The sequence below is a fragment of the Colletotrichum fructicola genome (genome assembly GCF_000319635.2).
Source record: "Colletotrichum fructicola Nara gc5 chromosome Unknown KSG_Nara_v1_contig04, whole genome shotgun sequence".
In the NCBI taxonomy this organism is placed as follows: Eukaryota; Fungi; Ascomycota; class Sordariomycetes; order Glomerellales; family Glomerellaceae; genus Colletotrichum; species Colletotrichum fructicola.
This window is the reverse complement of record NW_027094054.1, coordinates 3804582-3830687: the sequence shown is the minus strand read 5'-3', so window position 1 is coordinate 3830687 and position 26106 is coordinate 3804582. Positions and strand designations below refer to the sequence as shown.

Genomic DNA, 26106 nt, shown 5'->3' with positions numbered 1-26106 from the left:
GAGAATGTGATACCTGGTCCGGCGTTTGAGGCCACGAACGCCTCCTTTCACAGCCTCGCAGTAAAACAATCTGGGACGGAAACACATCTCATCCAATCCCATCTAGCACACAAGAATTGACATGTTGCGGTACAAATCAATCTGTCCACTTGATTGAGCCTTGTTTTCCTCCCAGGAAATGCTCCTTAATACCAAGATTATGGGAGTCATTTGTACTTATCGTCTCGACTTCGCCAGTCTCACCCGCCCGGTCCAAGTGGCCTGTCAAATGTGCCCGAGCCAATACCTGTATTTGGCCATCACTGCTACCTGTACCCGCGACCCCTCTCCCCCGCCGATGCGTTGAGTCCAGACCGACGATGGAAACCTCAGATAGATGGGCTACGCTGTCATTAGGCACCTCTCGACTTGCTCTCGAACTCGGATGCCTTATCCATATTGTAGCGTGTTGAGAGCTCCCAGCAAGTCACATCATGGGACGGTCCACAGTGGACTACATTCGACATCAGCTACGACATGTTCCGCTCCATGTATTTCCTATTTCAAGGTCCGTACATGATCCTCTACAAACTATGCTGTGCTCACATAGGCTGTTGGGTAGAGTAGTTATGTTCTTTGACCACTACCACTTCTGCGATACCGTGAATACGTTTGTTGCATATCCCCACTGCTGTCCACTCTAGAGTTGCAGGGTCACCCTCCCCCCCCCCTCCTTTCCCTGATATAGCAACTTTCGTCACTTTGGAGTAGCTGCAGGACGGTTATCTCTGCAGTACTGGGCCCGAGAATGTGGCCGGCACGAGCTGATGACGGCCAGGCCATGTGATGAAATACCATGCCTAGAAAGCCAAAGGATACCATCCGAGCCCATATCGCAGACAGCATTGGCCAGCACGCTGCAGACCCAACACACAAGGGCGCAGACGGCGCCTAGCACTGCCTGCTATTGGCCAGTGAGGCGTCTCCTCCCACTCCGGCGCGTGTGTTTCAGCTCTCACTGGTGCCAGTTTCACCACCCGCAACCCACAATCCACAACATCCAACCCATGGATCCATCCATATTGACCACTTCAAACCAAGTCAATACGACACGGGGTTCATTTCGAACTGCATAGTGTGTACAATGCCTGCGGCGACATCACACATGGAAACTGCCATGCTTGTGCGGACTGCAACCATTCACTAGTTCAACAAGCTTGCTTGTTATGCGGGGCACGCAAATCACAAGCGTATCAGTCTTCCGAGACGACTTCGTCAATCTGAGGTAAACCAACTGAGCTCGCAGACCAACTTTCCTTCTCTATATCCACACTTTCTCCTTCGCCGTGTCACATGCGAAGCTAGAAGAAACGAATACACAAGCTTTAAGCGCGATGCATCGCTTGCTCAGGGGGATCTCATTATGAGTGCTGACAACGTTTGCGAACAAATTTAATCGTATTGATATTCTCTCAAGGGATAGTAGAGAGATTGCTCTAAAATGACAACCTGACACCATCGCGTACCCCCCCCCCCCCCCCCCCCCCCCCCCCCCCGTGCACCATTTCTAGTGCTTTTTCGTTTTTTTCGTCAAGTGACGACCTATTCAAATCATTAGCTTTTTAGACTTTGTATCGGGAGCTGCCGATGCTGCTTACCTTTTCTCTAAGAATTCCGAGCCATTGCGCCGCACTCATGCCCTGGTCTGCTCTATCCTCCACCAACAGTGTCTGCGCCCAGAGCTTGAGGCTAGGTTCGCCATCTTCACGCACAACATAAAGATGAGGAAGGATGATGCTGCCGACCCCCTTCGACTTATGGTCCCGGCTCTTGTGAACGACGGCCCGCACCCGCTCGTTGAAGTCGTTCTCAAGCTCTGGTACCGCTCCCTTACCCACCCGCAGCTGAGTCCTATCCTCGACGCCAAATACATCCGCCAAAAGCTGTGGCACAGCATCCCTGCCTGCCCACAAGAATTGTGTCTGACCATCATCGATAAGGTACAGGCCGTACGGGACGAAACGCTCCGAAGACAGGTTCAGGGGTGATGGGAGGACAATCTGGCTGGTCTCCTGGTCGGGCACGCCCGCATTGTCCGGCATGTCGTGAAGGGAATAGAGTCTTGGATAGATGTACTGCATGAGAAGAGGAACGGGGAGCGTCGAAAGCAAGCAAAGTGCGGCTGATCTCAAGTCTGACGGGATTTGTGCCGACTTTCGAAGGCCAACGTTCTTCATGAGGCCCAGGAAGAGAACAGGAAGACCACGCAGATTGGATGGGAATTGCAAGCCGCCACCCATGCTGCCACCAGCTAGCTCCTTCCTGAATGTCTGTAGGAGCTCAATGAGCTTATTCTGCAGAGAATCGCGAGCCGCCTCCAGGCCTCCACTCAAGGCGCGCTCAACAGCTTTGTGGCTGAAGTACGTTGTGATCGCTTGCTGGTCCGCCGAAGCGTAAATGTCGGCAAGATTCGTCGTTGTTGGCAGAGCCAGCGTCATGACGCGAATGCGACGCTCTCCATTGCAAGTGGTGTGGAGAACAGCCGTTTGCAAACAGACGACGTTCTTAGTGAGATTCTCGTCGATGGCGACTTCAACAACGTAACATTGATCCCGTGGAAATGCAGGAAACGCGCAAAGATCTGAGCTCCTGTTGAAAAAGTTGCCGTAGAAGGCGTTCATGCGCAAACCCGTGGTGGCACGAACACGAAGGACTGCCTCAAGTCCGATCTCCGATGATAGATAATCGCTGAATTCGGACGCGAACTTGATTGCGTCTTCGGGACGACCTGCGTTCCAACCTGGGTAGAACCAAGTCTGGCCGCCAGTGTATCTCGGGAGGTTACTGAGGGAGGCGACATCCTGGTATTGCGACGAGAAGAGAAACATATCGATAGAGACCTGGTTCTTGGAACACTCCACGGCAAAGCTCTTGTAAAAGCTGTTCGACGTCTGTAACAAACTGCTTTCCTTGCTCGTACCGAGCAGCTTCTTGTCCTCGCGCATATCCAGCTTGCCAACGCCCACATTGGGCAGCGACGCGCTAAGCACCACAATTTTGCCTCCAAGGGCCGAAATGAGTTTGTGGCCGGCTCTCAAGGCCGATCCCATTGCGGAACCGTTATTCTGATTGCTCTGGAACATCTCGGGTAACTTGGTGAGGAAGCTCTCGATGCTCTGACGGCTTTCAGTTAAGGGAACGAGCAGATCTTGAGGCACGGGAAGGAAAGGCTCGTCCAAGTCGCTGACGACCAGCATGCTGGTCTCGGCATTTTCTTCGCCGTCCTTTGGGACCGAGAAGTAATGCAGGCTAGAATCGACGGCAATGAATCCCAGACGGGTACGGCGATCAGCATTCGGTATCCGGTCGAGGCTGTCAAGAATCGTTCGGGCACTAGTCGCAAGGAGGCCAGTCGAAACGGCGGCGTAGCTCACATCGAAGAGGAACAGGTAGACGAGAGGCTGCGGGGGGCGGACCATATACTCCTGAGGAGCGACAAACTCGACGACCGAGTAGTTCAGCTCGTACCGGCCCCATCGGTCAGTGCTCCTTTGGGATGCAGCATCCCAGTCGAAGGCTTGGGGTACATCGTTGGTCAGGTTGCACATGTTGCAGCGCCACCTGTGACCGTGATCCAAGAAGGTGACGAAAGGATTGATGTATGTCCTGCAACGACGGCAGCGGGCGATGACCTGATCCTGCACAATCGGGACCGGATCCTCGTTGTCATGAAGCGCACCGTAAGGTTGAATGACAAGCGCAAACGGCAACCGTGACTTTTTGAGCAGAGAATGTGTGGTCGGGACAGCGTTGAGCGTGGAGCGCACGTATTTAGGAGAGCAGTTCGCATCGGGGGAAGGAGTTACGCTGGTCTGCAAATAAAGGTTAGCATGAAGCCTCCACGGGAGAAGGAAGCGGTGACATACATTGGGAGGCAGGATGATAGGAGGTGGAGGCAAGTCCAGTTCCGAGACATTGAAGGGCTGGGCCATCAAGTCAGTGGGATAGAGCTGGTTCAAGGTCACTGGGCGAGCAGCTTGTCCAGGAGCTTGCTGCTGCGGCTGACCGCCGAGATTCATGCCGGCCATCTGCTGGTTCAAACCAGCAACTCCGCCGGGGGGTGGAGCACCACCTTGGCCAGGGTAGCCGGCATCGGGAGCCTGATAACCGCCGTAGCCTCCGGCCGGAGCGGCAGCAGGCTGGGGCACGCCGTATTGCTGGGTTTGGGGAGAGCCATATCCTGCCGCAGCAGGCTGACCGTCTTGCTGAGGATACCCTCCGTACGCCGGTGCCTGCGGCTGCGGCATGCCGTAGGCCTGCGCGGGTGCGCCAGCGGTGTTGGAGTTGGCGCCAGCTCCGAACTCATAGGCCTGTGTCGCATAGCCTCTCTTCTTCTTCTTCCCATGGTCGGCAGCGGCAGGTTGAGGAGCTTGGGCAGTCTGAGGGTCGTAGCCATCTTGCGGCTGGTCGGCGTACGGCTGTTGCTGCGGGGGATACTGGCCGTAGCCGTCGTTCGGCGCCGACATAGTGAGCGGAGGCAAATATCAAAGAATCCTGCGTTGGGGGGCGTTGTGTCTCCCCTTAATTCTAGGTGGAGCAAGTTTTGGATGGATGGGAAAACAGGTATTCTTGTGCAGAAGAATGCGATGTGCTGCGCGGGCGGTGGGTGATTTTGGGGAGTAATGCAGCAGGCGGCGTGGCGTAGCGAGGGGCTCGAAGAGGACAGCAGACAGCCGGGTCAAGGCAAATATGTGTCCACAGCACCGGCGCCCAAACGTCGCGTTTGTTGGGGTCGATTGCGATCGAGCTGGATGCGCTGGCCTGAAGTTGCAAAAACCAGGCAGGGCGAGGAGGGAGAGAGGGAGGGAGGTAGGTGACGAGGTTGTGGCAATCAGCCTTGAGGACAGTTGAACACTGTGAATGGACAGGTGGTTCAACCCACTGATTCGAGCTCCTTGTTAGAAAGGTGTCGACCTGTCGTGTCCATAACCTTAGCCAAGTAAGGTGCCCAGGACTCAACTGGCTGCGGTGCTGGGTCTTGGCCAATGGCAATGCGGGGCACTGCCGCACACGCCATGTGAGGCTGGTGAACCTGACCTAAGCCGCCAGGAAAGAGGCGGAATATTGTTAGACCGCCGTCCGCTCAGCATGGAAGGTAGGTGGGTCCCCGTGTGAGGTAAGGGTCAAGCTCTGTTCCGACAAAGGTGCGCCGTCTGGTCGGGACTTCTGGACTTGGCACCGATGCCCATAGCTCCCAATGCTAATGGCAGTCGCCCTACCTGACACTGAGTACCTGGCAGTTGTACACATTGGCAGCCAGGAAGGAAGAACCTTAGTTCAAAACCAAGCCTATGCTGGTTTCCCCGCCAAAGAAGATCTTAGCTCATGGACACAACAAATAGCAAAGTCAATGAGGGCGATCTCAAAACGTATTCTACGAGGCAAGGCCGTTCCATGTTGAGCACGCATAGATGCCTTGTGACAAGTACCTACCCAATAGCCAAGACATGTGGGGACGACGCCGAGCAGCATACGGCACAGGCGAACCGTCAGGCGTCTTAGCAATTGCCCAAACTGCTGAATCCCGAGCCAGAACAGGTCAGTCTGGCTCTTGTTGAAGCAGTGCAAAACTATCGCATGGAGGTTTCTATGGACTGCGCAGCAAGCATAATACATGTGTACTTCGTCCTGGAAGCGTGTCCCTCGGCCTCCGGCAAAGTGGCTGAGTGCCTTGGGTTCATTTCTAGGTATCCGTACGCTCGCTGAAGGGGGTATGGGTGCGGCAGAACGAACGCGTCCCGCTGCCCGTCATTTGAGAGAGATGTTCAGTCCCTCATCCCAGCACCCGGCGGGGCCGTACAGATAGTTGCTTGGTATCCTTTTCAGAACGAACCGAAAGGGGCACTTGCGTGCACTAGAACAGAGGTTGGTGGCCCCTCCCGCATTCCACGAGCCTCTGCCAGCCTACGATGTACCTGCCCTCTCTACCTACTGCGTACACCTGGCCCCACCATCCAATGGTCCCTGGCACCCACTTCTATCTCTATCCCCTGTGCCTACCTAGCACCGGGCTGTCTCGTTGATTGCGTGTCGCCATCCGCCGCTACTCAGCTCGTGAGTGTTCTGGTTTTTTTTTTCCCTCTCTTAATGGAAGCTTGTGATGGAAGCAGCCACAGCAGATGTAAGTTTTTTTCTAAGGAGTCGAAACTATTACGGAATTGTGGGAGGGCGGCTTGGTTTTGTGATACATGCTTCCCGGCTAGGTATCGTATCGAGTTACATCCCACAAGAGGCAACCCGGGACACTACTAGACTTGTCTTCATCCACCTACCTGCCTGCCAATCTGCCAACCTGCCATCTACCTACCCAAGCTTAGGTCCGAGGTCTTGCATATTCGGTAGTAGGGCTGCCTCTGCTCCTGTCTCTATTGTAAGTCTCTACGTGAGGTAGCCCTGGTCAGAGAGGGTCAGAAGCGTCGCCTCGTCTCGTCCCGTCTCGACTTGGTGCTTCCGTTACTTTAGCTTCCCAACAAGGAGCCCAGCTTCCCTTTTCCTTCCCAAACTCCTGCTCGACCAACTTCTCTTTTTCAACTGTTTCTTTTCTCACACCGAACCGAATTGCAGCACATCCACCGCGTGCCATTACTCGCTCGCCTCTAATCGACCGGCTCCATCTTTCTACATCTTCCTCTTCTTCACCGGCGTAACTCTCGCCGACCCCTTTCCTTAGTGCCTGTCCAGTTTTTCGACTTTCGATCTAAATCAGGTCCTGCTATCTCTCTTCTTTATTCCATTTCTGAGAACGACTGTCAACCGAGGCCTGGCAACGAGTTTGCGTGCAAAATCCTCGGATCATTCGCATCGACAGCGTCAACGTCAACGTCTACCACCGCAGTAACCGAGTCGCAGCTACAGCCGCAATCATGGCGTGGGGCAAGAAAGTGCAGCCCCAGCCCTCGACGATTAGGTGAGTGAAACCAACAAAGACGACAAAGGGCGCACGGGGAGAATGAGGGCAGGCGCAACGCGCTTACGCACGACTTCCGTGTCGCATTGCCATTCCCGACCTGGCGCACTCTGCGCAAATTGAAATCTCACGGGGCGCGACTGTTGAAAAGGCTCAACGTGCTGACACAAACCTTGCGCTCGCGCACCTACAGTCAAATCCTACCACTCATCATCACCTTCGCCTTTATTGGTGGTGTGGCTTGGGTGCTCTGGCAAGTTTACATTTCTGTGGGCAAGATCCAGGAATCAGCCTCGGAGAAGATGGGCAAGAAGAACGTCGTCTTCACTAAGGACGGTGTTCGCGTCGGCGTCAAGCACACTTCCAACGAGCGATACGTCGACCAGACCCAAAATTGGGTCGTCAAAGCCTGGAATCTCAGCGGCAATACTGTCGGGCAGATAAAGAAGACCAAGTAACCAGTGTGTGTGCCCTCCTGTGTTGTCGGCGATACCTCCGTTGGTAATCCAGCCGGAAGTCCAGCCGGATCAACACGTCTTGGCCGCCCGGCATGCTGGAAGAATGCGACAGAGCAGACAGCAGCAAGTCGAGACGGAGATGAGAATGTCAAGAACGAACATGTCAGCCGCATTTCTTGGCAGCGAAGGGGTGTCTGGTGGCGGATCTGTCGTCAGGTGTGGCGACGTCGAAAGATTCCCAGCAGGATGCGATCGTCGAGATACCATTAGGACATACAATGGTCCAGTAGGGATGCCTACCAACGTAGAGTCTTCTCTGGAGGGAGGCAGCGTCGAAAGCCCAACGGCAATCGCTTGAGCACCGAACGGCCGTCGCCGAAGTCGTGGGTTAGGACGGACGGAAGCGGGGTCGTCTTCCATGCAGAAAGTCTGTCTTGGAAGTACCGCCGGGTTCTGCTGGTGCTTACGCACTGATACTGTGCCAGCGTTTGCGTTTTCTACGACGTACATACTAGCAGAGGGCCAGCAATGCACTTGGTGTCACAACGATAATGCAGCCAACGAATTTTGAGAAAACGTTGCGTTGATAGGGCATTCATTCATTCATTCTCTACCAGGAGTGCGCCATACAGTGAAAACTGACTTTGCAGTAAGGATTGGATTGTTTGGTCAACGATATCACCTCCAAAGCCAACATGGTAAACAATCATAACGCCGTGGTATCAAATCCCCTCGAAACCTGCGCTGCTCAGACCCTCGCGGGCTGGCAGATGCCTCTCCCAACTTTTGCTCATACCGTCAACAAATCATTGCTCTAATTCCAGGTGATTGTTGGAAAGTCTCGTTTTAGAAAGGACGACAAGTGGGAATGCATGACCAAGATAGAAGACGACGACGAAGACGACGTGTGAGCCAGCTCGCAAAATTTCCAAAGGCCCGCCTCCGCAGAGTGTCCTTGTTCTGGGTTGGTGAATCATTGCGGTCCGGACCGCACCGTCAACCAGTTCTGCGCCACCCACTGTCCTGCCTGGCCTGCGGTTCCAGTGGCTTTTGCAAGTAGCTCTGCCTTGTGCTTTTCTACAAACTCCTTCTGCATAGCCTCACGTTGCTGAAGAGGGTTCATGGAGTAGCCCGCGGTTGGAGGAGCATATCTCGCTGAAAGGAGCTTCTCAAAGTTGTGAGCTTGTGGGTAGGGCTGCGCCATCAACCCGTCTCTTCTGATGAGCATTGACGGGATACGAACTTGCAACTACAGAAGGCTGTTAGTCTGACTCGGCGACCAGTTTGTAAATGAACTTGCCTGTGATAGAATATGAGCGTACTTAACACCCAGCTCGTCGCCGATGAACTTTAGGCGACCAACCACCCAAGCTCTTTGGGCGTCCGTCGTGTAGTCTTGGCCGTGTAGACATGCCAGCGGCCACGTGAGGAAGTAACCGGGAAGGCCTTTTTGGGATTCTTCCAAGCCACAAGCGAAGCCGGAGATGTTTGCTCGCTCTAGAAGCTCGGGACGCTTCAAGTGCCAGCCGAGGTGGTATGGTACCGAAGCGATAATGTCGCCGATGGTGTCGACACATGTGCGTGCCGCCGTCGCGTACTCCGGGGTTGTACGATAGTCGACGGGCGAGCAGACCCACGCGGCGCAACGGACGATGACCGACGCAAGAATCAGGCGGGATACTCGTGCCATGTTCCAAACACTGGCAATCCAGAAATCTTGGTACACATCTACCCTACCCGGGAACACCTCGGCCTTGGTATAGTCCCCATTGGGAACGTTGTCTTCCCACGCCACGGTTGTGTACTGAAAGTAGTCTGGCGTGTTTCTCATCCAATTCACAAACTCTTGATCAACTGTCTGCGCCCGCCGAATCATGTCAAGCATGATGTCAATATTTTCGGGGCTTCTGGCCACAGTCGACATCAGACGGGTGACCTCGGCACGCAATTCGGCAGTCTTGATATTTAACCGCTGGCACTGTGCGGCTGACTCGTCCTTGACCGCATCGCTGAGCCACCACTCTACGCCCATGATGGGTGCCGTGCCCGTACTCAGGGTGTGTATGATCATTTGGGTTCGTACCGCGATGAAGAGAAGTAGACCAGTCTTGGTTCGTAGTTGTTTGCGGCCGCGAGCTTTGACCAGTTGAATTGCTCCTTCAATGTGCGAGCCCCAAGCAAACATACCCATTTGACGGGCTGTCATATTCTCGAAGAGGCCAAGCATGAGAACGGAGGCCAACGTGGCGTCCGACTTGGACTGGTCGGGGTCCTGGAGGGCTATATGTGTCGCTGCGAGTGCCTTCGTGTAGTGGCCCAGGGCCTTGTCGCTGAGCCCAGTCCCGGCAGCGTTCGGCCGATTGCCTAGCGAGGCAAGAGCACACGCGTTGAAAGCATGCTGTAGATGGTGATTGCCCTGATCATGCTTGAGTAGAGGCAGCAGATATTCCATGAAGCCACGAGTGCTGCCCTGCCGGGGCAAAAGGACGTAGTTGGCGACGAAGTGACATGATGCCATTTGCTCCACGGGCACATTCAGGCCGGGGCTCACGGCGGCTGGGGAGTCGGCTTCCTTCTTGAATGTGGGAGAGATGACCTTCTCGGACCCTGACGATGGCGAGTCGACATCCTTTCCCTTCTGTGCCAGCGCCTTGCGGTTTGCCTTCTGGGCCCTCCTCTCTGTCGCCTTGGTCTCGTTACGAAAGACAAGATCAAATTCGTCTTTGTATCCAGGACATTGTCGGCGAGACTTGGCGCATTGGTTGCACGTAGGCTTCGTCTCGTCACACTTTGCGGCAGACACAGCTTAGTCAGTATAAACGACACCACGGCGGCTCACTTTCATATGTTGCAATAACTCACCTTTATCCTTCGGGTTCTACACATCTGGCAGCCCCTCGAGGGCTTTCCGCAATAAACCATGGCGTCGAATATCAGAGTCGGTTTGTTCCGGCGTCGAAAAGAAGTCGAAGTCGAGGCACGGGTCGTGTGTCTTCAAAGTGACAGCAATGAAGTAAACGTACTCGGTTCGGACGCCTAGTAGAGTTCGTCGGGTTGGTAGAGCGGCGAGATTGTTGAAGTGTGAACCAGCGTGCAAATCACGGTGACGGTAGATCAGGGTGAAGATGGAAGATCGACAGGTAACTTCTAGACCGCGAGGGCGGCTACATGAAACTCGAGAGGTGGGCGACCTATTTCGGAACGTGGACAAAGTGAACGTCAATCTGAAAGAAAAAGAAAGCCGGCAACCATGCGAATGTTTGGGAGCAAGACTCGGGAACAGGTCGGGCCCGGGAGCGCGTGTTCGTGTTGAGATGATGGGGTGGTTAGCAGGAGGCGAGGAAGGCGGCGACGTATGTGTATCCACGGCAAATCGAAACCACAATGTCGGGCAGTGCACAGGACGAGTTGATGTTTGCCTGGTCGTTTTCAAGAACCAATGGGAGGTGAGAGGAACAGACGTTTTCTATGCGATGTTCCTGACGTGGATGAGGGAAGATTGGGCGGAGGATGGCAGGTGTGGACGAGATACAAGAATGCCAGAGAGGCGCATAGATGAGAGTCTTCCAAGCCACTCTGGTGGTGTTTGAGAACCGGCGGTGTTGCGAGTCTCACTGGGCCTGTTTCCCTGCTGGGTCTGGGGGTGACCGTGGTTTGGAGGATCCGGGGTGGTCCTGGTCCGGCCACAGCCCAAGATGGGATTGAGGTTGCAGGGTGTGCGTCGTCGAGTAGCGTTCGGTTAGAAAGAATGAACCAAACGAGGTCCTGGAGAACTGATTGATGCAGCAGACACCCGCCTTGAGGGTGAGCAGGATGTGGTTATGGTAAGCAAAGGCAGCGTACGAAGATCGTGGGTAGTGATTGAGTGGCACAGGCTGTGTGCGTAGGCAAGCTGATGGAGGTCGGCAGGAAAAGACAAATCGGCGAACCGCTCTGGGGCGGCCTGGAGAAGCGCAGCGTTGATTGGGTTCTATGTGTCGTTCGTGCGTTGTTCTTTCGGAAGGGGCGTTTTCTTCTTTTCTTTTTCGGCACCGAGTTTTGCAGGGCCGTATTGGAAGACGAGAAAGTAGCAATTCACCCCTGGAAGAAAACCATCAATACAGCCTTTTCTTCCAGACGCAGCGCAGCGCCAGTCGGCACATACAAGTACTTGTAGGGCGTCCCGATCCAACGTCTCTTCAAACACTCAAGTACAGTGGAGACGGAACTTTGGAGAGGGGCTTCAGCCCCTCTCCGCCCGTCGGATTAGACTTGCCCTGGCTAGTGCTAGTGCATGTGGCTAGCCTGTAGCAGGCGATGCGTTGCATTGGGAGGGGTAGAGGGAAATGATTGTGAATTGTGGTGGGGACTCGGGGAGGTGGGAAGAGACATGGAAGCACAGCACAGCACATCACATTACCAGCACATTACAATTTACCAGCATCAGACCAGCGATCACGAGAAGGGGGGAGCAGACAGGGGATAGTGACGCGCAAGGGGGAGGGAAGACTCGGTACTTGCAAACTAAGAGTAACGTGCCTCCCTAGACACCTTACATGAGGTACCTTAGGTACCTTACCTCCTGCGTAGGTAGGTAAGGTATTAAAGCTACTAAGCAGTAGAACAGAGTAGGTGCCTTAGGTTCCTGAGGGAGGTGGGCACTGTGCTACTGCGTAGGTAGGTAGCATATTGGGGACGTGACAGGGGAGCCGCTTTGACAATGGGCTGCAGATCCGACACTCGTTGGTTGACAACAAAGGACAACGGGAGAGAGAAGACGAGTGCGAGTGCAACTCGCTGAAGGGGGGGAGAGGGACGAGTGGATGGGAGGAAGACCAGTAGTCGTCGCAGAAAGCGCGACAGCGAGGGGGAGCAGAACCTGGTTCACAAAGCTTGCGGCCAGGATATGCCCAGCACGACGAAGCACCAAGACGTCGGGGACTCGGGGAAGGGCCGCCTTGTGGTGAGGTCAGCTAAGTTTGGTTTGCCTTTCAACGCTTTGCTCCGAACGGCCCAACCTGAGTGCATCTAATCTACGTGTCTAAATACCTAGGTAGGCCCTCGGCTGGGCTTGAGTCTTGACAGCTCACGTCCGGTCCTGACCGGCTGACGGGCGTTGTCTGCCCCAGCAGCCTGGCAAACAGCTTTGAACCAAGTCATGAACTCAAGCGCCGGAGAAAACCACAGTGGCCGTTTGCGTCGGGCTCGGTTTCTGTCAGTCTCCAGTGCTCTGGTTGGTGGCGCAGACACTTCTCGGCAGGCTACCCCGACGGCGCTGACTAGCGCGCCGAGGTCTCTGGACGGTTTCACCTGGGCTTGTTCTTCCTGTTCTGCATACCTAAGGTAGTTCGTATGTACGTACTTATAGTAGGTAAGTACACTACAGGTGACAGCTTCTTCCTCATCACTGAGGCCCCCGGCTGAACGGTTTGTTAGACGCATGCTACTGCTGATATCAACAACGGGTACTTCCGCGTCTCAAAGCGCGTGGCGTTATCTAAATACACAACGGGTATCCGCACTTGGTCGCACCGGCAGAGGTGGCCTCTGCCTCTGGCCTAATGGCAAAGAATACCGCCGCACACACTGTATCCGTACTAAAGACTACGACCGGAGTGAGGCCCAGAGATTTTGTGGGGGCGCTTGACCTGCGATGCTGTGCTGCTCCAAGAGGCGTATGGCCGAGACAAGTGGACTGAGACATGCGTGCCTCTCCATTCATGCGGATATCGTAGATAGCACGCTTTTCTGTTCATCTTTGATGGACATGCAGGAAACAGGCAAGGCAAGGCAAGGCAAGGCAGGCAAGATAAGCCAAAACGAGACATGGCAAATCCCGAAGGTACCTATCTAAGTACTCGACTAGACCCCACATTGTCACATTGTCAAGGGCCAGAGACAAAGGCAATTGTGATTGACCATCGGCCAGCAGATGACGACGAGTCGGCCCTCCTTGGGTTCGAGAACAGATGAAAGGCATGTTTCGCTGCGTATAGATGACGGTTGGGATTTTACAGTTCAAGGAAGCTCGTTGTCTTGATAGACGTCCAAGTTTAAGCTCAGGCGACACGACTCAAGAGATTCGAATACCTGACATGTCACTAGTAATTACTGCGCAGTATCCGTACGGATAATCGACCAACCCACGGACCTGCCCCGCCTCTCCAGAGGCACCTCAGCAGATGCGCTCTCTTGGTGCGACGATGGTGGTGACTTCCGACGGCAAATTCCTTGATCGTCCCATCACAGTTCATACTTCCCGGAGGTGGACGCCCGAAGCATTGTAGTATCCCAGCCCCTGGTTTTGAACAGTACGCAGTATTGTGCTTGCTGTCTTGCATAGCCCGCAACGGGTGTGCAAAGTTCAGTTCAGACGCCCAGTCGAACGACAATTGGGTTGGCACCGGGTCGGGATGAAGGCTACTCGCCGCATGACCGCAGGCTCTCCAGAAGCTCAAGTAAAACCGTGCGAGGTCTCATTGTGCCTACCGTCTCCGGCTCCCTCTGCAACTACGGAAACCTATGTCAATACTATGGTCTCCTAAGTCCAGGTCATCGGGGTTTATAACTTCGCCGTTGCCGTTGTCGAGGTTGTTGGTAGGCCAGACACACGACACCGCCGTACCTGACAGAGAACGGAGGATTATCCTTTACCGTGACCCAGACCCGAGAAACGCTACTCGCCGGGCATTTCTTCCGAAACGCCAAACACCAGACGTCGAGTTCCCTGTCCGTCCCTGCCTGGCTATCTTACCAAGCTGTGCAAGCATACGCTCTAGTTCTAGATCGCCCAATATCCGGTCTCCGGGGGAAGCGGTCCTAGTTGGACTGGTCGATCACGGTGACCCGTGCCGGGGTTCCTAGATCTTGAGATAACGCACAGGAACACTGTGATTTAATTCGGTACTGTTCGTGTACGCAGGCAGCACTTTGTATCCTGCAGAGACAATGACGCGGGCAGTCGATCGCAAGGATCAGCAGGGACAGCGGGCTGTAGTACTTTATCCGTCACAAGCCGACCCGACTTAAGAAAGAATACACCTACGAATACCGACCCTCATCCATGGAACGCAGTGTCGTGAAGCCGAAGCCTCAGTGAAAACCATCCCATCCCGCTACACCCCAGCGTATACTTCCGTATTCTTTTGCTGACTGCTTCTTTTTGTGCTCCATTACCTACGAGCGAAATCATGACTGTTGCTAAGGCACGTGGTCGGCCAGCCTCGCGTTAGGTACTTCAGAGACAGCACATTAATGCTCCTCAAAACCCTGCTCGGTACTGTGTATGTTTCCATCTTCACATAAATAATCACGTCCACCCTAGTGATCAATCACCGGCATCGAATGCCCTCTTCATGTCCTCTTCGTTGTGCAGGAGTGCCGACACAAGAATTCTACACGTAAACATCCTAACCTCCAAACTTTTGCAACTCAGGGCAACGCGGGCACCCCTTCTCGAGTCGACCCAAACCTGTGGAACAACCATTACCCCACCCTCCTGCGAAAGATTCAAGAAGAACCTGGCCGAGGCACAAAATGGAAAGGAAGAAAAATCCAGCGTACCAGACGTCGGCCATGTAGTTAGCGGAGCAACGCAAACCAATGAATGGCTCCCGGTCTCAGATGCCCATCTCTTCAATGCCTCGGCCGAAGAAGAAGAAGCAGCATCAAGTAATTGCCCCCTCCTACCCCTCCACACTCCTCGAATAATGCGTTGCGAGTGGCCATGTGGTTTTCCATGGGCAGTGCTCCATTTGCCTACATTGGGAAGACTTTGGGTCTACGCTGTACGCTGCTTGGTTTGGCCGAATGCGAATCAGAGGGCCCAATCGAGGTAAAGGAGAGGCTTGCAAATTGCGCTCGATACTCGATGCCGATCCCATGTCGCCAGGAACAAGTCCCGACATATATCCGCGCAATACGACGATGAACAGCTTGAGCTACGTGTCAATTACCGAGGTCGAGACTTGTCATCTATTTATTTCATTTGCTCCTCCCTCTTCGCGTCAGTGTACACCCTACCCGTAAATTCAACCAAACAACCATTCGCAAAGAAGTTGCTGCTGTCCCCGACGGCCTTCATGAAGTACATAAATGTCTCTCCTGCCGGGTACGGATGATCCATCGGCCGAAGCTGCGGATCGATCCCCCGTTACTTTCCGGCTGACCAGTCAGAGTTGCTCCAGCTATGCCGGCCAACGTGACGGGACCCCGGATGAAGCCATCTCAGTCCGGCAATGCTTGCGGCCCTGCACCTGCATGTCGCTCTCCATATATCGGCTTTGCCTCTAGCAAGTCCAATCGCTTGTCGCTCACGTTCAGGTATTCTGTATGAACTATTCTGAATACTCACGTTGTCTCAACCAGGTTCCTACTGACACAGTGCCACTGTTGCTTGCACCTGTCCCTGACAAGAAGGAGCATGTCGCGCGAGCGGGCGACTTACAATATCCAACGTTAGAGACTTCAGCCGGTGGCTCAGCTTCTGTACGGCTCATGTACAACAATTTAGGCAGCGAAACTAGCAATGTTGATGTATCCGTATGCTGCTCTGGAGATATGACTGAGGGTAGAGCCTGTGGTCGGAACGGTACAACATCAGTCAGTGCGCCTCGAAAAGCGTTGGTATCTTTATTTTCCTTCTTCCCTTTTAACCTTCCCAATCCAGTGCCGAGGCACCTATTCCCAGGCGTGACACCTCGACCATGTCTATACAACGTTGACCCAAACTGTGTATGCAGGCTTTCTCGGTAAGCGGCTCTGTAGATGCACAGCCAGTCGGCAAACGCAGGGGGAACCAACAAAATTTCCATACTGAGCACATGCGTGTCTTTCCCGCTTGCCCCTCCTCCCCCTGTCCTCCTCCGCGGCAGACAGCGCAAATTAACAGGAACCGATCATCACAGGATTCACTAGCCCTCGAATAAGTTGGCCACGCCCTCAAGGCCATCTGGCGTGCCTTGCCTCGCCCCGGTGACCGCTCCGCTGCGTGTAGCCGACTCATTCACGGGTGTCATGAATTCTTGCGCCATCTTACTGCGATTTGATCTCTTGACTCGCCCGAAACTGCTGGTCTTGGGCAATTTTCCCTGCTCTGCAATGCTTATTCCCTTGAGGTCTTTGAGAAGGTCAAGCACAAGTGCTCGTTGCTGGCGTGTGTGGGATGCTGGCTTCGACACAAAATCGTTCAGCTTTTCGAGATCAGCTACTTTAATGTTGGGTAGCGAAAGGAGGACGTCTCTGGGCGTGCTAGTCGAGGGGCTGTAATAAACCACTATGGAGGCAATTAATGAGGCCAGGTCCTTCTGAAGGTCTACGAAGTAGGGCTCATGGAATGAGTTGATGCAAGCTTGGAGCACTTCCGATGAGATGTACTCCCTGATTGCGGAAGCTGCTTCGGAGGAAATTGGCGTCGGATCAAGAGAAGAATCCTTGCCGCTGGGAGTGGAGTTTTGGCCCTCGTGCGCAGGTACAGATTTTGGCGAGATCGGTTCCGACTGATGGAAGTCCGGAACAATAGATCGAAATACCCGCAAAATTATGCTACAGCATCGCGTGTCTCTCATCCGGATTGCGTGAGTGCAGAAGAGAAGGAGCGGCTCCACAATCGTAGACTGCATCAAGCAAAATTTCCTCAATGACGGATACCTGCGAGGTGGCTCGTGCCCATTTTGTGATCTTAGTAACGGAGGGTCTGCGTTCAATGTTAGTACTCCATACCGGGATAGCAATACAGAAACACCGCCGGGAAGCCTTAGACTGCATCTCCAAGCCGAGGTTCGGAACGCGTGGGCAAATCTAAGCGGGGATGTCTCAAGCAAACTGAACCAAGTGGTTCAGAGGAGATTGCAGGAGACTGGAACACATGGCTGAATGAAGAAACGACAGAGAGAGGCGAATCATGAGAGGTGGAAAGACACTACTTACTTCTCTTAGTGGGATCCAGGAAATCCGCCACCATGATCACGGCAGTGTAAGTGACCTGGCGCAAGATGCTTTCCGATTTCATCTCCTCGGTAAGCGCATCCCCAGCAGCGTCAATTGCTTGTTGGCGCTCCAGCTTCTCCCACTCCGAGTTGATCTTTGCATCCATCTGTTGGAAGCAAGCTGCAAGGAGTGGGGGAAGGAAGTGCTCACGTTGCTCTAGTGGACAATCGTCCACCAGATAACGCACGAGATTCAGCAAGTTGATCTGCTGATGTGCAGAGAGATAGAAAGAATTTTGGAAAAGCGCTTGTGCAAGGGGGTTCGGCAGTTCGCTGAAGCCATAGAACTGCATCTCCAAACGGCTCATGCAGTAGATAATGGCATAGCATGTTTCTCGTACGAACCTCACGCTTCCCCTTATCGTTGAAGCGAGCCCTTCGAGAGTGTGTTTCTTGTCCATGACGCGGGCATAGAATTCATCTTTGCTGCCCTCAGAAATTCCCGCCTGCCAAAAACGATCACTGAGAACGCCGCCAACAACGGACCGCATTTCAGGGGGCAGTTCTGTCCAATTATCTGGATTGTGCGAGGCGTGGGCATGACTGTAGGCTTGGTCAGTAGGCTGAGCTTGAGGGATGACTGGAAATCTCACCTGAGAAATTGCAGAAGGTCGGGTAAGATGATTGGAAAGCTATCATTCCACAAGCGATACGAGATTTGGAAGGGCGCTGAAGACTTCTCGAGCTTCTCTACGGAAAAAGAAAGAAATGTTTTTGTCGGGCGAAGAGGTAACACCTGTCGTCAGGTCAGTCGATGATACCTCAAACAGGCAACTTTGTCTTTACCTTCTGTCTCTCCTCTAACTCACTCTGGAGAGCCAGACCCTCTGCATCCAGCTCGCTAGAGCCCCAATCCTTGACTTCATGGACGCGATGGCTCATGAGGTATCGCTTGGCTTTGTCCAGGGCCATCAATTCGCAAAAGCCCGCGTACGATGACAGAGCACTTTTCAATTCGTGGTTTTGCCATAGGCTTGTGACTGGCTTGATGAATCCCTGCAAACGCTCAAACTGTGTGGAAGGGTCAATATTGGTGGCTCGGTGAATGATGATGAAGAGAAAGCTCTGGTAAGCAATTTGTCGTTTCTCGTCCAAGCTTCCCGAGGTTATCATGTCGTTAACCTTCGCCTCTATCTGATCATATACGCCTAGCAGGTGGTCAGGGACCTTTGAGGCTAGTCGCTGCAGCTCAACCATGCTTTCGGACTGGAAATCCTTGATCGCCTCGTTAAAGGCTCGGTGCTCTGGGCGAGGAGCAGGCCATGTCATGAGAATGTGTTCGAGGACTTTGAGCATGAATCCTGGATTCCTGTCGAGAGCTGTAGTAGAGAAAGCAACCAGCAATTGTAGCACTCTCTTCCGAATCAGAGGGTCCTCAAAGTTCATTTCGAGGAGTTTGCTGCACCAGGACTCCAGATCTCTCTCTAGAGCAGCGCGCTGTTGTTCCTGTCATCTATTAGCTGAATGTCGTCTTTCCCATGACTATTTACTCACGTAGTCTGGCATGCTCTGTTGAGTCGTGCTTGCTCTCCACTTCATGTAGCCTTTCAGCGCCGCCTCGATGACTGTGAATTGTGCGTCAACGCGCAGAACAGGCATTGAATGCTTGATGTACTTGGACACTACAAAAATTAGCCGTCCCATTTCCGTCAAAGTAATTCAGATACATATATTAACGTACCATCCATCGGTGGGTGACCGTCATATAGATGCTGCAAGACTTGCTCGGCTTGGCCAAGAATATGGTAAACCGCGTCGGAAAGCTTCAGTTGTACAATTGTTTCAATGACCTGTGTGCTGAACCTTCTGTAATTGCCGAGAAAAGCATGTCGTTCCGGGACGGTATCAGTATCTTCCATCAGGAAGAGGAAGGTTGGGTCCTGAGTGTCTTCCGGCAGGTTCTCAAAACGGATTAGGCGGGAACCACAGACCTCGAGCAGTGGTCCGACGAGATGAGCATTAGCTGGGCTCTGTCCGATGAGTCTGTTGTTGAGTAGCCGCGTCCACGTAGCTAATACGGGTATGGCGATGATCAGACTTGGGCTTTGCACCGTTAGAAGCAGCAAATTGAGAAACCCGTCTACGTCCGAAGTCGTCGGGATCGCCGAAAATCTTCGGTCGAGATAGTTGCCCAAGAGGGACAGCATCTACAGCACATCAATAAATGTAATCTAATCATCTCAGACAACGACTTGCCTCGGAAAACTTTTTACCGAATTGGTATTTGTCCTCATCAATGTCGTCCACGTCAACAGCCGACCACTCGAAGAGCCTCTTCAAGAGGTCTACTGAGCTGGCATCATACATGGGTGCAACGAGATCCTTAAACTCTTGTTCGGTGAAGTTTGACCGGGAGTAAAGTGCATGTAAGGCCTCCAGAGATGCCTATTGCTGGTTAGCTGTCCCATATTCTCTTCCTCTCGAGTGTGCGTAATCATGCAGCGTTCAAGTACCTTCTGAATAGACACTTCGGGTGTCGCAAGGGCTCTGCACATGACAGGCACGCAATTGGCCACGGCAACAGCCTTGGGTATGGCCCAGGGCATCAGAGAGTGGAAAACGGACAAGGATTTGACGGCACAAGACCGAACTTGGTCGTTGTTCTGAGCATCCCCTTGAAGGCACTGACTGAGAAATTCGGATACCCGGCTTAGCCAACCTTCTTCCCCATATCGCACCTCGGGGCCAGCAGTCCTGTTCGGGAAAGCCTCTCTAAGGACTGTGGCCGGAGTAAAAATCTCGACACAGCTCCTGCTGAGCACTCCTTCGCGCATGGCGACCACGGCATCGTCGCCGTTGAAGACTTCGTCGGAGAGTGTCTCTAAGACGAACAGAACGAGCTCTTTGTGAACAGCAGAATCAGGAATTTGCCATAAGCGAAGCAAAAGCTCATCCATGTCCATCCACTCGGCGCCCCATGATCTCTTGCCAACTTCAACCCATAATTGAGCCGTCTTATTTCTGATGTATAAGGGATCGTCCTTCGACAGGCTGCGGCAGAGCTCCAGCATCCAACCACGGAGAGTAGAGGACTGTTGCTCGCTATAGTCGGCCCATCTGTGCTTGATCGCATGCTCAAGAAGGGAAAGGGCATAATGGCGCACAACGGGTGACTGGGACTTGTCGGAGGCAAGGGTAAAACCGTGGAATGGAGCTTCGTCTATGCCCTTGATGTTTTCGAGGAAGGCCTGCGCGTCTCGACGGGAGTCATTGGGCGAGTAAGGGTTGTGTATAGCCTCGAGGGCCTGGTGGATCTGTGATATTATGTCGGAAATCGCGCCGTTCACGGAGGTGATATTCTGACCCAAGCCGGCCGCGCCATTGGCGGCCTGTCCGTCCATGACAGCTGGAGTGGTCGAGAGTAGGGTAGGCAGACGCCTGCAGAAGCTGCTTCTTCAGCAGATGAATTGGTCTTGGTTCATACGGCGGATGTTGTACAGGCCAGACTCGGAAGGTGGAGGACGAGGAAGTGGTAGGAGAATGCGATATCGAGGGAATGCAGGTTTCGGTGAGAATGCTGCCCAAGACGCGAAATGCGGCAGTTAGCGAAGGTTGAGAGTGGTGTAAAGAGGGCCGGGCGGCGTGGACAAGGCGCGGACACAGAACCAAGGCATGAGCCTTGCAGCGCGAGTGAGTGTAACTTACCTTAGGCAGATAAGGGCGTCTTCAAAGGCACCCAGACAGACTAGTTAGGTTTGTTCTCCGCGTTCCTCATTACCAGCTTCGCCCGACTTTTGCTCACTGCCGTTGACAGGCGCTTGATGGGAGAGACAGGTTCGAGCGAATGTGACAGCAAACCAGGTTAGACGGAAAAGAGAGAAGCAGTATATACCTCTGCCAGTGGAAACAAGCGCGGACAATCGTACCGACTGGCGAGACAGGAATACCGGAAGTTGCAAGAATATGGAGTAGATGCAGTAGCAATAGCGACAGCAGCGAACATGCTTTGCATCATCAAAAACCAAGCCAGGCCAACAGTGCAACGCAGAGCACCTCAGTTAGGTACCTAGTGTACCTACCACCCGTAGCGGATGAGGATTGTTAGGTAGTGGAGTCGCGTTGGCGGGCCGGGGCACCAGTGCGAACGGTGTGCACTACGTGGTGCCTATCCGTAGGCACCTCAGGCGATATACTAGCTAGGTATGGTGGGTAGGTAGCCAGCTTGTATTGATTACATAAGGTATCTAGGTAAGGCACCTAAGATATGCACACCGGCATTGCAGTGGAGACGTCTAGGTAGGTTCGGCCCAAAGCCTGGCCTCTGGGACCTGCATCGCGTTGACCCGTCGTGCTTCTCTCCTCAGGACTTCCTCTATTGAGCCCGCTTTGCCAGTCTAGACATATCAAGGCAAGGCCGTCTCCCATAGGCACAACCTCTTATCGTAGAAGCTCGTCGACACACAAATCAAACGCCCGTCCTCAGAAACTGGAACGCAGTCACTGCCATAGTTCATGCTCTGGTGCTCATCAAATCTTGCAAGAACCCCAATCTCCCAGTCCCCGCCGTGCAGAGGCCCCTCGAGCTCTACAACCTTTGCACCGGCGTGCATACAAGAGGCTAGGATCCTGGCGCGACAATGTCCAACATCCTCTCGGATATCGATCAATTTCAGCCTCCAGACGCCACCTCCTAGGTTCTTCTCGCCCAGATGCTGAAACTTGCGAAGGCCATACGTCTCGTGTGGAGGTTGTATAGCAAGAATTCGCATCGAATCATCGTAGCTTCCCGTGACCACAATTCTCGCGCCGTCTGCTAAACGCACCGGAATTGGAAGGATGGCTGTCACCCCGGCGCCATGGCCGCTGATGTTTAGTGGAGGATATTGGAGGCTCACCGCCGCATCTGAGTCTTCACCCCCAGACTTCTTGTCCGCGCATGATGCACATCGCAAAGCAGAGTCATCCCCACCCGAGTAGACGATGAACGAGTCGCTCTGGGCATCACCGCCTGCAACACCAAGCTGGCTTTCATTTGGCTCTGGCGGACAAAATGCCACCGTCCAGGCCTCCAAAGAGTGCGTCATGACAGTAGTGACATTTCCCTCGATGATTTGCCATGCATCGTCGAGACGTACGACTCGCACCTCACCTGCGGATGTTGTGAGAGCAACCAATGAAGGATCATGGGGACTCCATACACCCGAAAGGAAGAGAACCCCTTCAGGAGTGTTGGCGATCCTGCTTGTCGCCAAGTGCCTCAGCGGCTCAGATGCATCTATGCCTGGATCCAAACGAAAGATAGACAGCGTACCGGTGCTGGAGACGACAGCCAGGATATCCTGCGCACCAGACAGGGGGCAGAAGTGGAGGTCCAAGATTGCCGAAGGATGGGAGATAGTTTGGACGTGATGCCTAGGAGGGTCAGATAAGCGGCGTAGCTGCGTGTTTCTGAATGACTTACACGGTTCCGTTGTCAAGTCGAAAGGTGACGAGACTGCCACTGCGATTTTGCAGTTTCTTTCCGGTCAAGGCCTCGTTGTCTTCCGACTCCGTATAGCCTGGCCCGTCCTTGATGAGGTTGTACGTGCCGACAACAAAGTATGTCGGGTGCGAGGGGCACCATTCTATGCAGCTTGGAGGGAGGTCCAAAGTGAGAGTTTGCGTTGACGCAACACTACTGTTGGGCTCGGCCATTTTCTTGTTCCTCTTTCTCACAATCTGTCAAGTATGGTTCCCTGAGTTTTTGTTATTATATCGAAGAAAAGCAAGGGAGGGAATGGGGACGAGGTTAGAAAAAGAAAGGAGAGGGGAAAAGAAAAAGAAAGGCAAGAGACCATCCGCTCGTGGTTCCCTTGCTCTGTAGCCAGAAGTAATTGGCAGATTTGTGTGAAGATTCGCTGTGGTCAATAAGCACCTAGGAGGAAGGAGAGCCTAATCCTACCTAGGTAAGGTACCTAGGTACCCGACCCGCCTATCCATGGCCACTCCCGGCCGCCGGTCGTTGCGTTCCGGGAAACACGGAAGGATCCCGCTTCTCATCCACAGATTGCGTGCCGGAATTGGCGCCGCGAAGTCGGATCGGCTCCTCCAACCCACCCAGAAATGGTGGTATCAGACCAGCCTCCCTCCCTGGAGAACATTTCATAGTCTTATCCCACCTTCGTCGACCCCTTCCATTGCTTCCAGTTCTCCGCGACAGCGTTAGGGGAGAGCATTGGGTACCTTGAGGTACATGAATGGTCACCGCATTTGAGAAACTGTCGATTCGCCCGAAGGAGCACCTATCTCCCTGGCCTCGCCTGAGTATTTGCCATAAAACGGCCACTGCCATACAACTCTATGCCGTTCAGACCCTTTGTCGAAATACTGCCGTTTCGCACTTTGCTTCGAAGCCCCCGCTTGCGAAGCAGCGATGGACTCGGAGGAGTCGGACTTCTACGGTTCGTGCCGAGACCCTGATAGTGCCTGGGACTGACTGTTTGCCAGGAGACGAGGATATTATTGAAGGGCTGGAGGCCCGCGTCAATTCTTTCAACGTCGCCCAATGGTGGGAGGAGACAAGGGCGGTCCAACTCAACCGGAAAGCCAAGGCGGAGCCGGCGGACAGCACCAAGCTACATAACCCATACGCAGGTGTACCTTATGCGTGGCAACTAACCGAGACCCTCAGTGATTTCCTCAATCGCCTTCCTCCCGAGACAACTGAGGGGACTGCCGACGTTCCCTGGATTTTCATCTGTAACCCGTTCATTGCTCGGAAGAGCAGGTTTCTCGCACAAAACCAGTTCAGCAGAGGCAATGAGGATGAAGCTCCAGAAGAGGATGGATCACAGCTCAACACCCTAGTTGAAGGAGGCACCGAGAGGTTGCGCATTCTGGGCAACTTTGTGGACGGCATCCACAGGACGAAAAAGTCTGCGACAGCAAAGCTGTCAGAGATCAACCACGAGAAGAAGCAGGCAGTCAAGGACGTCCTGTCTCTCGCGCACGCGTGCAAAGTTAGATCTGGGAAGGCAAGCAACCTGTGCTTTCCCGTTTCATCAGATAAAACTGCTGACAAACAACTTCAATGAACAGTGGCTTCTTTTTTGTTCGCCCCGAGACGTGAATGAGGTATGGGCAATCATTGCCAGGGCCACGGCAAACAACGAGCTTGGCATCGCTGCTAAAGTGGCACCGCGGCAAGACGCAACCGGCCGCAAAGATCGAATGATTGCTGTTTACACTGCCGATTTCAACGATGTCACAGACGTGATGAGGGTGTTGCGTCGGCTCCGGGAGCTGAAAGTGGTGGAGGCGATGGGACGACCTATCTATTATAAGCCGGGTTTGTCGCATCAATTACCCCTTCTCTTCCAGTTATGCGGTGCTGACATGTCGTAGACGCCTTTACATACATTGGGGTTGCCCACGGCAACCAGTGGGATATCAGAGCATCCATTCACAGTTCTCTGGATATCATGCCCAAGCAATAATCTTAATGGGGAGAGTAATGAACAGATTGACCTTGCGCAATCTTCGAAGACAATCCTCGAAGACTACACAGAGCGATCCTAAGAAAAGTGTTAAGACCTATGGGCAATCATGATGGACTGTGCTCGAGCGGTCGTGGTATATTAGTTGCGTTAACAATTCTGAAACCTACCGTCTTGCAATTCGAACCCGTGACCATGAATATTGTGAGCAGGAGCTCTTCGTATGTCTTGCCATGCACACCAGAACCATTTGAATACAGCCAAACCTCGCTACATTTTGAATGCTACCACCGCACGTTTCGAACAAATGCATGCTTTCGTTTCCAAGCCACCGCTGTGCCGCGTATCATGGTCTACCCCGAACCTTTGCCACCAGTATCCATCCATGCCCACTCATAACCAACGTCGCTCTATGCTGTGGCTGTCCATCTAACCAATGAATGCCCCCCATGCGGAGGGAAAGAAGAAATCGTCACCGCCACGCCAGCAGCAGCTGAAGCTAGCTGTGACGTGTGCGCGAGCCATGTATATTTGTCTTGATAACATTGCAGAACGTGGCAACCAGTCCTCGCGAGCTGAAGTCCGTTCCTCCCAGTCAAGCATAGTGGCTATCAAAGTCCTCGATAACGGCGTCAGGGTCAATGGACTTGAGAAGGAGGACCAAACGGTAGGCGCTGTTGCCGTTGAGATAATATCTGTGCAATTTCTTTGAGCGCAAGAAGCCCAGGCGCTCGTATAGACGCATAGCCTGGGTATTTGTCTCTTCCGTTTCCAGAACAATCTCATCGGCATTACGCTCGGCCATGGCATCAATGGCACGTTTCACGAGGGCAGTGGCGATGCCTTTGCCTCGGAATGGCGAAGCGACAGCGAGCATGGCAATGTAACCTCGGCGCGTCGGTGGTGAGTGAGATGAGTGAAGCTCTAACTTGCAGACAATGACGCCGATGAGGGATGAGTCGACTGGATTCAGAGCCTGGGCAGCAATTAGTGTCAATCAGAGGAGTGGTTATTTGTCAAGACAGATGCGGACCATGAAGCACAAGTGCCCCCATTGGTAGAGGAAATACCGATAGACATAGATGCTGTACGGTTCGCTCAAATCCTTTGCGATCAGAGAACGTATGGCGGGTAGGTACTTCGCTTCCAGACCATGTTCATACTGTATATAATGCAAGTCTCCCGGGGGGATGCTGATTTTGGAAGCATCCATGGTGCATCTATCGGCAGTCCCTGGGGGAGATGGGGGCGTTGATGAACAATGGGGCGGAAGAAATGAGGACGGAAAACTTCGAGGGTCGAACTCGGACCAGCAAATGCGC

General features: G+C 53.5%; 6 protein-coding genes across 6 annotated transcripts; 2 read left to right on the top strand and 4 right to left on the bottom strand.

Annotated features, from left to right (window-relative positions):
* Positions 1–1569: 1569 nt before the first annotated feature.
* Positions 1570–4505, bottom strand: CGGC5_v007849 (Protein transport protein SEC24; the record flags this gene model as incomplete). Its single annotated transcript, XM_032020884.1, has 3 exons — positions 1570–1581; positions 1638–3851; positions 3906–4505. 3 exons carry the CDS (start codon positions 4503–4505, stop codon positions 1570–1572), a joined length of 2826 nt encoding a protein of 941 aa, XP_031881963.1.
* A 2397-nt stretch (positions 4506–6902) lies between these two features.
* Positions 6903–7404, top strand: CGGC5_v007848 (uncharacterized protein; the record flags this gene model as incomplete). The annotated part of the gene is made up of 2 exons (XM_032020883.1): positions 6903–6946; positions 7140–7404. The coding sequence occupies 2 exons, from the start codon at positions 6903–6905 to the stop codon at positions 7402–7404; spliced, it is 309 nt and encodes a 102-aa protein (XP_031881955.1).
* Positions 7405–8377: 973 nt separating this feature from the next.
* Positions 8378–10326, bottom strand: WOR2-1 (White-opaque regulator 2; the record flags this gene model as incomplete). Its single annotated transcript, XM_066151920.1, has 3 exons — positions 8378–8653; positions 8768–10192; positions 10267–10326. 3 exons carry the CDS (start codon positions 10324–10326, stop codon positions 8378–8380), a joined length of 1761 nt encoding a protein of 586 aa, XP_066008739.1.
* Positions 10327–16295: 5969 nt separating this feature from the next.
* On the bottom strand, positions 16296–23003 carry MSN5 (the record flags this gene model as incomplete). Its single annotated transcript, XM_066151919.1, has 13 exons — positions 16296–17077; positions 17311–17912; positions 17963–18105; positions 18156–18815; positions 18864–18991; positions 19051–19380; positions 19583–19754; positions 19823–20747; positions 20794–20886; positions 21015–21054; positions 21772–22458; positions 22621–22721; positions 22771–23003. The coding sequence occupies 13 exons, from the start codon at positions 23001–23003 to the stop codon at positions 16296–16298; spliced, it is 4896 nt and encodes a 1631-aa protein (XP_066008738.1).
* A 718-nt stretch (positions 23004–23721) lies between these two features.
* On the top strand, positions 23722–24784 carry CGGC5_v007845 (UPF0696 protein C11orf68-like protein; the record flags this gene model as incomplete). Its single annotated transcript, XM_066151918.1, has 4 exons — positions 23722–23749; positions 23796–24307; positions 24354–24636; positions 24693–24784. The coding sequence occupies 4 exons, from the start codon at positions 23722–23724 to the stop codon at positions 24782–24784; spliced, it is 915 nt and encodes a 304-aa protein (XP_066008741.1).
* Positions 24785–25379: 595 nt separating this feature from the next.
* naa30 (N-alpha-acetyltransferase 30) lies at positions 25380–26004 on the bottom strand (the record flags this gene model as incomplete). The annotated part of the gene is made up of 3 exons (XM_066151917.1): positions 25380–25760; positions 25818–25869; positions 25924–25997. The coding sequence occupies 3 exons, from the start codon at positions 25995–25997 to the stop codon at positions 25380–25382; spliced, it is 507 nt and encodes a 168-aa protein (XP_066008740.1).
* Between the last annotated feature and the right edge of the window lie 102 nt (positions 26005–26106).